The 15,063-nt window shown below is 39.8% G+C and overlaps 1 protein-coding gene across 2 annotated transcripts in view; it reads left to right on the plus strand.

Annotated features, from left to right (window-relative positions):
- The first annotated feature begins 621 nt into the window (after positions 1–621).
- The window catches only part of fam184ab (family with sequence similarity 184 member Ab), a 210,289-nt gene continuing 195,847 nt past the window's right edge, over positions 622–15,063 (plus strand). For both annotated transcript variants that reach the window (XM_041188881.1, XM_041188882.1), the window contains exon 1: positions 622–1,111. In XM_041188881.1, the coding sequence (XP_041044815.1) occupies positions 962–1,111 (150 nt within the window). In that variant the 5' untranslated portion in view covers positions 622–961. The remainder of the gene's footprint in view (positions 1,112–15,063) is intronic.

Here is a 15,063-nt window from a genome sequence, read left to right on the forward strand (position 1 = left end):
TTTTCATCATAATGGGAATTCCACAGAAGGGAGTAAAAAAAAAATTTCCAAACTACTTTACAATCAATGAATTACTTTTGATGTGTAGGAAACATGCCCGTAGTAAGATCTCAGAAACACAATGAGAAGATGAAAGACCAGTTACTTTGTTTTTCAAGTGCATTTCCACATATTATTTAAATCTGATGACATTAGCTAATCTCTATCCATTCTAATATTTTACCCCCAATATCATGAGCTCTTGTGCAGCAACATTTTACGTGGCACCTTACTGATTGCCTTTGGAAACCCAAATACACTACATTTATTGGTTCCCCTATATCCACCCTGCTCGTTATATCCTCAAGGGGCTTTAGTAAATTCATCAAATATGATTTCCCTTTCATAAAATCATGTTGACTTTGCTTGATTGTGTTACGATTTTCTAAACGTCTTTCTATTACTTCCTAAGTAATGGATTCTAGCATTTTCTTGATGACGGATGTTGGATTCAATATCAGCCCCTCCATGCAACAACCATCACCCTGTTCACCCCTCCGGCGGGTGGTGCTCGTGGGGCGAGGCTGGAACCGGAAGTGACGGAGATGTAAACGGTCGGTGTGCTCCATGGTAACGGCGTGAGCGTGTGTGTGGGGGAGAGAAACAACAACAACAGCGCCAGCGGGGAGAGACACCGACACCGGGCTGTCAGGCTCAGGGCGGCGATGGCGATGATATGCAGCCTCTGCCAACTATAAACCATGGCCGGCCGCAACTGGATGCAGTCCCCGGGAGCTCCGGCTCCGAATCAGCAGCTGTACCGGGCCGCCCAGCTCCTGCTGCCCGGTTAGGGTCTGCTGCCTTTGGCCGGTGAAGAGGCGGCGGTCCCGGCCTCGGCCCCCTGGCTGCGTTTCTAGTGTCGGCGGCCGATTCATTCCTGTCTCCTGGTCGATCGGTTTCGGGGCTCGGCATCAAGCAGAAGATGGCGACTGGAGTTAGCTGGCAGCAACATTATAGCGGCACCGCCGGTAAACTGGGCTCCACAGGCGGGGCATCTCACCCTGGAGGAGCTGCCGAGTACAACCAGGAGCTGCACCTGAAGATGAGCAAAAAGATAGCGCAGCTGACCAAGGTGAGTGGGGGCGAGGCAGGGGGAAAGCTGCATTGACCCAACATCACTTACCGGCCCCTGGGCTCATTGGCAACATTTCAGCAACACTGTCTAGTCCCACACTTACATAACTTCATGCATTGATTTGATTTCCTAAACTCGGTATGGTCCCGATTTAAAGTTTTCTCCCGCTAGTTATGAAATTTACAATAAAATGACCTGACAGAAAAAAAACACTTTATTTCACTTGGAAAACACCGCTGTTTTTGGAGGAAGAGCCATAATTGGGGCAGGTTACTGTGCCCCTGGACCTCTCGTTAATATGAGTAACAATTATGTTATTGGTGACATTAACTTTTGACAGAGGTTTCATAAACGTTTTGTGATCAGTAGTCAGAATGAAATCGAAAACTGGCCAGTTTCTGTTTCAGATTGGATATCTGTGGAATATCTTCTAAAAGTAATTGTTCACTTTTGTGATGATTCGTTTCTTCTGGTTAATGGGAAGGCTCGATTCTATTCACATTTAGCACAATAAGCAAAGTTTAGATGAGGTTAAGCTTTGGATGCCAGTTTTAACAGATTTACATACACATTTATAAATTATATCAATGAAATAAATGGTTAGCTGAATAGTGCTTGAAACTGCCTATTTTGCATTAATTGTACTTTTGATTTACATTTCAAAAATATCACAATCAAATTTGGATTTGATTTATCTTTTACTAAGATTTAATCTGTACACTGAAGTGCTGTAGTGTATAGACATTGTTTACTTAAACTAACAAAATAATGGTGCATTGGTTGCTTTTATGGTCTGTTGATCTTTTGCTATCTGTGTTATACAGCAGAAAATTGAAACATTTACTTTAACGTGGTGTATCTAAAAATTTGTCATAAATTACTCTGAAAAAGTCTGAACTGCTACGCTAATCTAGAAGTTTTTATCTGCAATATGACAGAGCTGTATTTGTGCTAAGATAAAATACCTTATTGTTCTGCGAGAACAGTATGTGAAAAGTATTTTAGATTTTAATTTGTTTTTAAATTGTTTTAATTGAAGTCTTCTGTGCAGAATGTGAAGTTCCTGAAATGGAAGGATCAGCTTTAAAATTATTTCTTGGGCTCATCTAATGTTACAGATAGGGGAGCATTAGAAAATTCCAAGTGTTTTTAGTAACATGTTCCGTGGAAGTACAATCATCGAATAAACTGAAAATTGCTAAAGCAGGGTATGATTATTAACTTTGAATGGATGTTCCCAACTGCTTCAGGATGTGATAATAGGACATTTAGAAAATATCAATGGGATTAGACAAAATCAACATGGATTTACGAAAGGGGTATCGTGTTTGACAAATCTGCTGGAGTTTTTTGAGAATGCGCTTAGTAGCATAGATAAAGGAGAACCAGTTTTTAATAAAGTCCCACTTAAGAGGTTCGTGTGCAAAATTAAAGCACATGGAATTGGGGGTATTTGCATGAATTGAGAATTGTGTAACAAACAGTAGGAATAAATGGGTCTTTTTCAGAATGGCAGGTGGTGACTTGTGGGGTACTGCAGGGATCAGGGATCAATGATTTGGATGAGGGAACCAAATGTAAAGTTTCTAAGTTTGCTGATGACACAAAACTAGTTGGGAATGTGAGTGGTGAGGAGGATGTAAAGAGGCTTCAAGACGATTTAAACAAGTTGAGTGAGTGGGCAAATACATGGCACATGCAGTATAACTTAGATAAGTGAAAAGTTATCCACTTTGTTAGGAAAATCAGAATGACAGTATTATTTAAATGGCGATAGATTGGGAAACGTTGATGTACAAGGTGTCCTTGTCCACCAGTCCCTGAAAGCAAGCATGCAGGTGCATCAAACATTTAGGAAGGCAAATGGCATGTTGGCCTTCGTTGCAAGAGGATTTGAGTATAGGATGTCTTACTAGATCTGTAAGGGCTTTGGTGAGACCACACCTGGAGTATTGTGTGCAGTTTTGGTCTCCTTACCTAAGAAAGGATATAATTGCCATAGAGGGAGTGCAGTAAAGGTTCACCAAATTGATTCCTGGGATGGCAGGATTGTCGTATGAGGAGAGGTTGGGTCGACTCGGCCTCTATTCACTGGAGTTTAGAAGAATGAGGGTGGATCTCATTGAAGCATATAAAATTCTGACAGGACAGATGCAGGGAGGATGTTTCCGCTGGCTGGGTGGTCTTGGACAAGGGGTCACAGTCTGAGGATGTGGGGTAGGCCATTCAGGACTGAGATGAGGAGGAATTTCTTCACTCAGAGGATGGTGAACCTGTGGAATTCTCTACTACCGAAAGCTATATTTAAGAAGGACAGAAGTTTCATGACACTAAAGGCGTCAAGGGGTATGGGGAGAGAGCAGGAGTATGCCGTTGGGATAGAGGATCAGCCATGATCATATTGAATGGCAGAGCAGACTCGAAGGGCTGAATGACCTACACCTGCTCAAATTTTCTATGTTTCCATGTTTCTACTGCTTTATAATCTCCAAGAGAAGAATTGACTATTATGTTTAAATGGCTGGGCCATGCTGTCATGAAATGGATGGAGGCCTGGCATTTGGTTCATCAAAAGCTGATGTCCAGTCTTTAAATTGAGAGTTTATCCCTCTTTCAGATTGACTCCAGTCATCCTTATCAGTTAATTTTAGAAGAAAAGGAAAACTTGTTGCCCTTGTCTTTCTAACTGATAGAGGTTGCAAGTTTGGAAAGTGCTGTCAAAGAACTCTTAGCAAATTTCTGCAATGCATCTTGTAGATGATGAATGGGGTGACAGTTGAGTGCCTACTGCACTACCTCTTCAGTATAGCATATTTAATTACCTTTTTGGTTCACATGCTAATAGCTACAGATCAAATATATCTGGCAAAATATATCTAGTCAAATACCTGGTCTCCAAGAAATAACAATAAAATTGCAACAAAATTGTAACTATATCAAAGGATAACTATAATGGTTGTGTCATATGCCCATACAACTTAGTAGGAAGATGTGCATTTTACTTTTAAAAAGCAGCCTGAAATATGGACAATTAGCTTTGCAAAATGGACCCCAGAGGTTCATGTGATTTCCTTTGTGGTTTCTGCACAGAGACTAACTTCATGTCTGGACATGTCTCTGGAAGGGCATTGGAATGTAAATGACCTTGGAGGACCTTGCATTGAAGAAACTCAATGTAACAATGGGACTTGCTGGCCCCATGAAGGTGGAAATCCAAATAAAGATATTTCTGAGGCTTTTCATGGTTGGAATGTTAATGGGTTATCAAACAACCTTTTATAGTCTGATGAATTGTTTGGCCATCAACCCATTGTGCGGACTGTGGGATACGTTGATACTGCTTTCACATGATGGAAACTAGCTTGTGATCAGAAATAGGTGGAAATACTTTATTCATCTATCAGGACAGGCCAGGCCAGCGCATGTCAGGTTTGTCTGGGATATGAAGACTAGAGGGAGGCCATCTCTTTCCCAGCACAATGGAGGACCCTACCTCAAGAGTCACCTTAAGAGAGAAGTGGGGCTTATTCAATTTACGTGCACAGTTCTTCAGTACAGGAGCTCAACCAAATTCAACTGGAAAACCTGAAACTTGCTATTGGTTGAGGTGAATCAATGTGAATTCATCATGAGAAACCTGCAGACTTTATTTTCCTGCAATGCTTCAATTACCACTTTGAGGACCAATTAAAGTAACTTTTTTGACACCTTAAGATAACTAAGTTCATGCTACATCTTTTGAAACTATCTTTTTGCGTGTATCTGGCGTGAATGAGGAGTGGATGTTTGTTGTATTTATATTTTGGGTGTTATGAAAAGTAGATATTTATCCTTTCTTTTGATTTAAACCTGCAAGGAAACTTGTTTTGATGTCTGTTCTTAAAAGTCACGGCACTCAAGGGGTTAAACCCTCCTCTAAAGTACCTCTTGTTGTGGTCGGCCGAGAGGTGAAAAAGGACAGGAATTATTCCACTTCTCCCTGTCCATAACAGATCACAAAAGGTGTGGGTTTTCCTATTATCACAGTGTGTGCATGCAAATGTTTGGGGTATACAACTGTTTTGCAAATGGGAGGACATTTTTGTGCATGTGTGCTTGGAATGTTTCATAAATATATGCAGCCCACTCACTAATTTTAATATATTTATCCAGCCTCCAGCTCCAAAAGATTGAGAATATCTCCCTTAGAAATTATTTTACAAACTGCTGCATAGCCCGTTTTATTTTATAGACTTTAAGTGTGTGTAAATTTTAATTTTGTCTTATTCAATCTGCCAAATTAATAATTCAGAATTTAACAGTTGAAGAGCTAAACTGTTCAGCCATCCTTGATAATAATGGAATTTCCAAGAGATACTTGGACAAAATGAGAATGCACTGGTAGCAGGAAACAATTTTTTTTTACTAGAGATGTGAATTTTCCTTAAGGCAATATGTCAAATATAATAGAGATACAAGTAAATATGGTTTGTGCAATGACAAACTATAGTTATGATCTTTCATCATGATCAAATATTTAGGTGAAGTATGTTGACCTGTTTTGTTGCTGTTTGTGTTAAATGTCTGCCATTTTCTTGTTTGTTAGGATCCCTGTAAAGACTGATAACTTCTTTAAAATAAACGATTTTCCCAGCAATTAAAGGACAAGATTTCACATTTTAAGACTTTTACTATAAAAAACAAAAATCAACCAAGATTAAATATTATTAACAGGAAATTATTACATCAAATTAAAGATATTTTGCGTTAACTAACTAATGTAATCAAAGTATGCGCTATGAAATATTTTTACTTTTAGCCATGTTTATGGCATTTATGCAGCATTAAAAATCAAGTACCAAGTAACTCCCAACTTTTTAGTGGGCTCATTTCTTGCTGCCACATTCTTGAGTAACAAGGGTATCAGGCCCAAGCAGGAAAGTAGATTTGAGGCCACAATCAGATCAGCCATGTTCTTAATGAATGGTGGAGCAACTCAAGGGGCCGAATGACTGACTCCTGCTCCTAATTCATTTGGTCAGTCTTGTCCCCTTTTTTTTGATCAGGAAACCAGCTTTTACAAACATTCTGCTTAGCTGTTAACACAAAAACATTTCACCCTGCTCTTCACAATAGTAGCTGCTTTGCTATCTTTTTGTTTCTGTGGCTGTTCCTTTTCTTTGTCAAGGTTGGAAACTATCACTTGATTTACAATAGGTTTCTGGTTTGGATTTCTTTTCCCCATGACAACCAGATCAAATGGGCTTGTCTTCAGACAGAGGTATAGTATGACCACCATATCCCTATACAGAGAATTTTGTTACACCTTAAATTAAAAGAGACATTTTAAAGTCTTTTGAAGTCCTGCATTCGTAACAAGTTCAACATGGAGCACAAAAGTTATTTTGTGTAGGTCACTCTTTTATTGCTGCATAACGTTTGTTTCCTGTCCTGTAAATATAAATTGAAGAATTTTTTTTTATAATTAAGATTCTTACAAAGAGATTCGACACATTGTGAAAGCAGGAAAGCTTTGTTTTGTTTTGGATCATAATTTTATATAACTAGTTCATTTAAATGCATTTTGACTGAGAATTGCTAAACCTTATTAATTGTTTTACAATTCCATCAGAATAAAGGCTTGATTTAATTCCTGCTAAGAAAGCTATAATTTAAAAAAAAATTTAGTCTCCAAATGTAATAATTACTTTAAGGTTATGTTGTATCTTGAAAATAATGTTTAGTCACAACATTATGTTTGCTTTTTATGTAACTAGTGCGGACTTGATTTAATGGAGGAGCAACAATGAAGATCAGGCAGGATAATGTTATGATTGTGTTTTATTCTGCAGAAGAATGCTGGTGCACATATATAAACAGGCACAGTCTTCATGAAAAGTTGAGAAGTTCTTTTATCAACATGTTTTACATTAAATATGTGCAAACATTAGAAAGTTCAGTGCTTTTTCATCAGCTTTTTTCATGAGGTTAATGTTACAAGTATCTATATAGGCTATCTTGTAGATGTTATGGTAATCATAAGAAATAGGAGAAGGAGTATGCCATTCGGTCCATTGAACCTGCTTTGCCATTTGATAAGATCATAGCTGATCAGGTTGTGGATTTAACTCCACTTTCTTGCCTGTCCCCCATAACCCTTAACTTCCTGTTGATCACAAGTCTGTCTAAGTCAGCCTTGAATATATTCAATGACCTAGCCACCGCTGGCCTCTGTGGAAGAGAATTCCAAAAACTAATGACCCTCTGAGAGAAGAAATTTCTCCTCATCTCCATTTTAAATGGGAGACTCCTTATTTTTAAACTGTACCCCCTAGTTCTAGATTCTTCTGTGAGGAGAATTATCCTTCCAGCATCTACCCTGTCAAGTCCCTGCAGAATTTTATGTTTCAATAAGATCACTCATCATTCTTTTAATCGCCAATCACTATAGTTCCTGCTCAACCTTTCTTCATAAGACGATCCATTCATCTCGGGATTCAGCCTAATTAACCTTCTCTGAGCTGCTTCCAATGCAAGTATATCCCTCTTTAAGTATGGAGACCAGAACTGTACACAGTACTCCAGGTGAGTTCTCACCAATGCCCTGTACAGCTGTAGCAAGACTTCCCTACTTCATTCTCCTTGTAATGAAGGCCAACATTTCACTTGCTTTCCTAATTACTTGCCGTACTTGCATGCTAACTTTTTATGATCCACGTACAAGGACAAAGAGGTCCCTTTGCACTGCAGCACTCTCCATTTAAATAATATTCTGCTTTCTTATTATTCCTGCCAAAATGGACCGCCTCACATTTTCCCACATTATACTCCATCTGCCAATTTTTGGCCACTCATTTAACCTATCTATATTCCTTTGCAGGCTCTTTGTATCTTCCTCAAAGTTTGCTTTCCTACCTATTATCAGAAAATTTGGCAATACAGTCTGACCCTTCATTCAACATTATGAAAATCAATCTCGTAGGCTATCTTGCCTTTGTATTATACTGTATATTGGTGATTTGTGCATTTAAACAGGGAATTTTATTTTCTGTAATCATTATTAATTCATCTTGTGTTTATACTTGAACTCAAAGGAAATTGGATTTCATTGGCTGGAACTTGTGGTTGTAATGTAGTGATCATTGATTTAACAACTATTGCCGTTGTCATTAAACAAAGTCCTGCTAAACAATTTTTGAGTCAGGATCAAGTTTTCGTAAATAACAGGCTTTAATTATAGAAAATAGTAATGAAAAGTTACTGCCATCACAAGAGAATGGAAATAGTAATGGTTATATGAAAATGATCCTTCCTTTAAAACTGAGCCTTTTTAATCTGACTCAGTGACTCAGCACATATCCAATTTGAACATACAATCAACTAGGAAGAAATATTTTATACCTTGAGTTACAAATTTTTAGGATTATATTGAGTGCAAATCTACATAAGAAACTAGAGATGATAGATAAACACTGTTGACTGTGAAGATGGAAACTCAATTAAGCTAGTGCATCTAATTTGGGAAAAACTGACCTAGCTTTTTGCCCAGTTTTGATCTTCCTTATCCAAAGGCAACCTATTGCCCAAGTTTTGAAACTTTACATCTCCAAGAAATTTCAAAACTGCAAGCACCAGTTTTGTGAAAATATGCATATTCTCTATGTGAGAAAAAGAATGCATGTAAAATGCAGCATGGCATTTATATGAAAATGAAAATCCTTGACCCCAGCCCATTGTAATTCTGTTATTGTTGGGTTGTTTCAGGAGACATTGGGTGACTTATTCGAATAAGAGGTCCATCGGGAAGCAAAGGTCTTTCCGTCAAAATATTTGCATTTACATAACTGACCATTTAAAGGTAATAGCAAAACAGGACATAGCTACAGCCCCTTTCTTAAGCTCTTCTCACTCATCTCTCTGAGTGACATCAATATTACATAGCTCTTTATGCACATGCTCAGTAGTTAGTATTAGGGTAGTGTTAAAAGTTAACCCTTTACTCTACCTCTTCCCCTCTCCCCACAAGTCTTCATCCCTACATTATTATATACGCATCTTCCTAAGCCATCCCCAAAGTGTCTTTTTTTTAAATGGATAGTCTCCTAGGTGGTTTCACCAATCTCCCTGACCATGTGCAGAGTTACTTTTGATGTTTTTTTGGATATGTTCGATCCAAACTAATTTTTGGGGTTTATGTTGCAAACAATTGTCAGAAACAATTGTTTATATAGACCACAATCCTTTAAAATTTCTAGACAGATTTTGAGACCAAAGTGCAAGGCTGTTCAAATGGAGTTTATTACTGCAACCATTTGATCTACAGATTATACATGTGACTGGACAAGAAGGTCTAATTGAAGATGCATTGTTGAGAGTTTAAAGCTCAAAGGAAAATTGGACATTTAAAACCTGGACACTGGACTGAAATGACTTCTGTTGATACCAAGGATTTGTGTATATATATATATTGTTATGTTAATGCATGCCCTTGGTAATGTAATGGTTTGAGTATATAGATAAGTATTGGCAGGTATTTTCTTCAATTTCTCCTAGGAAGGTGATTTCCTGGTTGTGTGGTTGTATGTTTCTTGTGTAGAGCTTCTTTTAAAGGAACAATCTTTCTGCTTTGCTCGCAGCATGACATACTGTTTTAAAATTACCAACCTTGCCACATCTATGGCACTGTGTGGGACATTCTTCGTACCTGTGGACCTTCTTCCCACCATAGCGCGGATATTGGAAAATGGAGGTTGGCGCACTTTCAGCATGCTTCTCTGGTTCCTGCCTCAATGTACTTTCAGTTTTTCACTCCATGAATTGAATGACTTCATCGAGCTATTCCTGTGGGGTTTCTCTTGCACCTCTTACAAAGACTTTGTTTTGCCTTTGCTCTTCAGCCTGTCTGGCCAGTTGTATGGTTTTACTTAGTGTTAGATCTTCCTGAGAATGTAAAAAGTCTGACACTATTGTCAGCCAAATGGTAGAGGTCATTGATGAATGAACCGATTCCTTCACCTTGTTTTTGACTGCATTGATTAAGATTTGCCCTCTCCATTAGAGTGTTTCAATGGAGACTAAAGTATGAGTCTAAAGCTCCGATGACAGCCTACTACAAGGATGTCTCTTCATTCATCCCGCCTGACCAGCACATCACCCGCAATGCTACCGACAGCACGTAACAAAGTGCCAACCTGGTTCTTGTTATTCTTACTCGAAAGACCTGAAGTATTTCAGTATTGGGTGAAATGCCTTCTCCAGTTTTGTCTTTTGTCATTGTTTAGCCTGTCTGGGGCCCTCAATGTTCTGGAATGATTCTGGGAGAGGTAGGGTAGAAATCATTGCTTACTCTGGGTTGAGGTTTCTGTTTCCCAGGCTGCTTTCGCTCCTATTTGTGTTTTTCCTCTCTGGTCTTCTTGCTGGGTTTACCTTGAAGTCCTTCACCTACTGCTCTCTGCTGCTGCTGGGCTCCTCTTCAGGCTGGTTACCACCGTTCCTCTGTGGGTGTAGTCACTGCTACCATCTGTTATTGTTAGGTTGTCTTGGGAGACATTGGGTGTCTTACTCCAGTAAGAGGTCCGGCTGGAGGCAAAGATCTTTTATTTACATAACTGACTATTTACGAGGTAATAGAAAAGCAGGACATAGCCACAGCTCCTTTTTTGGCTCTACTCACTCATCTCTCTCTGTAAGTGAAAGCACTATGACGTAGCTCCTTACACACATGCTCAGTAGCTATTCTTAGTGTTAGAATTAACCTTTTATTCTACAGTAATGACCATTGCTTATTGTTTCGCTTGATTGCTAGTGATATTTGGAGCTTATTTTACAGTATAATTTTAATTTCATTTCATTTCAGTTTGAAAGACATCAGTGACAAGCCCTAAATGTATTGCAATACAGTCTATTATAGGGAGCAAACTGGTGTGCTACACCAGTTATTCTAACCACTGAGGTGTAGTAGGAAACTATAATGTTTGTTTATTTTATATTAATATCATTGTACTAACTCTTTGCCAAAAGAAGACGCATTATTGGATAATGTTTGACAGTTGACTGCTGTTGGTGAATTTGTACCAAGTAAGAATTTCATTACCATTGATGTTCACTGGCTCAGTTTCCTAGAAATGATTTGTGTATGGTGCACTAATTCATCTGGAATGCTTGCCAGAGAAATTGAAATTGAGTATTTATATTTATAGATCCATGTTCAAAACCTGTACGTTTGAAATTATTGTATAAGCATTGTATGGCACAAAGAAAATTGTGCTTACATTTGCAAGCTCGTGATGAAAGTGTAAAATGGCTTGTGTTTTCCTTCACATAAATCATGTTGCTCAGATGAATTTCACAGTCTAGCTGTGATTGTGATACTTCATTAAATAGTGCAAAGCGTAAACCTATTTGGTTCAGTAATTTCTTTCTCTAGACTTTTTTGTGCTTCTTCCTTTCTGGTTTTGAGACCCCTGCAAGTGGATTCCATTTTCCACCCAGCAGTGAATATTGACTGCACCTTGCTACCCCATGCCCTAATACATGGTGTATTTTGTGGCCTAAAAATATTATGCTTTTCCTGCAACCTCCCTCAAATACTAAAGTAGTTTTTTCCTCCCTTCTACTCGGCCTCCTATGAACATTCAATTCACTTCACCACCCTAACTCGGGTTATTATTGGCATCTGACAGCTAAAAGGGTTTCCCTTTTACACCCTCCTCACCCCACCTCCCTCACTTCTTTCTTTTCACCACCCTTCCCCTCATTGCTCCGCTCCTCCGTATTGAGTTCTTCCTCATTTTACCCCCTTTTGCCAAAAGACTTTCTCTTTCCCTTTTCCCCCACATATCACTCTGCCATTAATCTCCTTTCTCTTCCCTGCCCAGTTATTTTTTCACCTGTCCATTTATTCCTCCAGTCCTCTAACCTTGCCTGACGTGATCGCTGCACTTGCTGTGTGCAGTGCCACAGGAGATTGACAAGTGCTTAACTGTAATCCTGGAACATGTCAGCCATGCATTTTAATTATTTCTTCTTTCCTGCTTAAATGGATGCACAAAGGTCATATAATCTGGTGAGAACCTACTTATAGGCGCATATTAAAGATGATTAAATTGAAGAAATAGCAACAAATTGAAACTGCCTCAGTAGATTCTGTATCTATCTGTTTTAATTAATACCAAATTGAGCTTGTGTTATAGTTAACTTGCAGAAAGAGAAACACTAAGGTGCTAAAAAAGGAACAAGTGCCAATTACAATTCTGAAAATCCATGAGGAAGGTTCAATCGACAAGCTACTTTTCCCCTCTTTCATTTTTGTGTGTTGTTAATACATATGTATCATTACGATGAAGTCAAATTGGGACACACTCAGATTATATATATCTTGAAACAACTACGTTCATAAAACTGGGATTTATTATAGAAAGAACTACTCTCTGCTGTTTTGAAAATTTTCACAAGATCTTTTGCATTCACTGAAACGGAAATGGAGTTGAGAAAGGATGGGAAAGAATTTTTGAGCGGTCAAAAAGAAATATGATCTAATTAACATTGGCATAATCATTAAACATCTACTGGATGTTAATGGGTTAATCAGTGTGTTTTTTTACTACTGCATCATGGGATGTGGATGTCATTGGCCAGGCCAGCATTTATTGCCCATCCATAATTGCCCTTGAGAAGGTGGTGGTGAGATGCCTTCTTGTCAGGATGGAGGGGAAATTCCAGGCGGTGGTGTTCCCACCTTGTCCTTGTCCTTATAGATGGTGGCGGTCATGGGTTTGGAAAGTGTTGTCTAAGGAGCCTTGGTGAGTTCCTGCATTGCATCTTGTAGATAGTATACGTTGCTGCAACTGTGCATCAGTGGTGAAGGGAGTGAATGTTTGCGCATGGGGAGCCAATCAGGTGGGCTGTTTTGTCCTGGATGGTGTCAAGCTTCTTAAGCATTATTGGAGCTGCACTCATCCATGCAGATGGAGAGTATTCCATCACATTCCTGACTTGTGCATTGTAGATGGTGGACAGGCTATGGGGAGTCAGGAAATGAGTTACTCACCGCAGGATTCCTTGCCTCTGACCTGCTCTTGTAGCCACAGTATTTATGTGGCGAGTCCAGTTCAGTTTCTGGTCAATGGTAACTTCCAGGATGTTGATAGTGGGGGATTCAGAGATGGTAATGCCATTGAATATCAAGGGGTGATGGTTAGGTTCTCTCTTGTTTGAGATAGACATTGCCTGTCACTTAGATGAATGTTACTTGCCACTTGTCAGCTGAAGCCTGGATAGTGTCCAGGTCTTGCTGCATTTGAACATGGACTGCTTCAGTATCTGAGGAGTCGATAATGGTGCTGAACATTGTGCAATCATCAGCAAACATCCCCACTTCTGGTGTTATCACAGAATCACAGTGCAGAAGAGGCCCTTCGGCCCATTGGGTCTGCACTGACACGTGAGAAACATCTGACCTACCTACCTAATCCCATTTAGCAGCACTTGGCCATAGCCTTGAATATTATGATGTGCCAAGTGCTCATCCATGTACTTTTTAAAGGATGTGAGGCAACCCACCTCCACCACCCTCCCAGGCAGTGCATTCCAGCCCATCACCACCCTCTGGGTAAAAAGGTTTTTCCTCACATCCCCACTAAACCTCCTGCCCCTTACCTTGGACTTATGCCCCATGGTGACTGACCCTTCAACTAAGGGGAACAGCTGCTTCCTATCCACACTGCCCATGCCCCTCATAATCTTGTACACCTCGATCAGGTTGCCCCTCAGTCTTCTCTGCTCCAACGAAAACAACCCAAGTCTATCTAACCTCTCTTCATAACTTAAATGTTTCATCCCAGGCAACATCCTGGTGAATCTCCTCTGCACCCCCTCCAGTACAATCACATCCTTCCTATAATGTGGCGACCAGAACTGCACACAGTACTTCAGCTGTGGCCTCATCAAGGTTCTATACAACTCCAACATGACCTCCCTACTTTTGTAATCTATGCCTTGATTGATAAAGGCAAGTGTCCCATATGCCCTGTTCACCACCCACTAACATGCCCTTCCGCCTTCAGGGATCTATGGACACACATGCTAATGTCCCGTTGTTCTTCAGAACTTTCTAGTGTCATGCCATTCTTTAAATACTTCCTTGTTGAATTACTTCTTCCAAAGTGTATCACCTTGCACTTTTCAGGGTTAAATTCCATCTGCCACTTATCTGCCATTTGACCATCCCGTCTATATCTTCCTGTAGCCCAAGACACTCAACCTCACTGTTAACCACCCGACCAATCTTTGTATCATCTGCTATGATGGAAGGAAGATCATTGATGCAACAGCTGAAAATGGATGGGCCTAGGATGCTACCCTGAAGAACTACTGCAATGATGTCCTGGAACTGAGATGATTGACCTCCAACATCCACAACCATCTTCCTTTGTGCTAGGTTTGACTCCAGCCAGAGGAGAGTTTTCCCACTGATTCCCAATGACTCCAGTTTTGCTAGGGCTCCTTGTTGCCACATTTTGTCAAATGCTGCTTTGATGTTAAGGGCAGTCACTGTCACCTCACCTCGGGAGTTCAGCTCTTTTGTCCATGTTTGAACCAAGGCTGCAATAAGGTCAGGACTTGAATAACCATGGCAGAATCCAAACTGAGTGTCAGCGAGCAGGCTATTCCTAAGCAACCGCTGCTTGAAAGCACTGTTGATGACCCTTTCCAACGCTTACAGATGATCTAGAGTAGATTGATGGGGCAGTAATTGGCTGGGTTGGATATGTCCTGCTTTCTGTGTACAGAATAGCTGGGCAATTTTCCACGTTGCCAGGTAGATGCCAGTGTTTAGCTGTACTGGATCAGCTTGGCTAAGGGTGCGGTAAGTTCTGGAGCATAAGCCTTCAGTACTATTGCCAGAATATTGTCAGAGCGCATAGCCTTTGCAGAATCCAGTGCCTTCAGCTGTTTCTTAATATCACATG

This window comes from Carcharodon carcharias, chromosome 5 (genome assembly GCF_017639515.1).
Source record: "Carcharodon carcharias isolate sCarCar2 chromosome 5, sCarCar2.pri, whole genome shotgun sequence".
NCBI lineage: Eukaryota > Metazoa > Chordata > Chondrichthyes > Lamniformes > Lamnidae > Carcharodon > Carcharodon carcharias.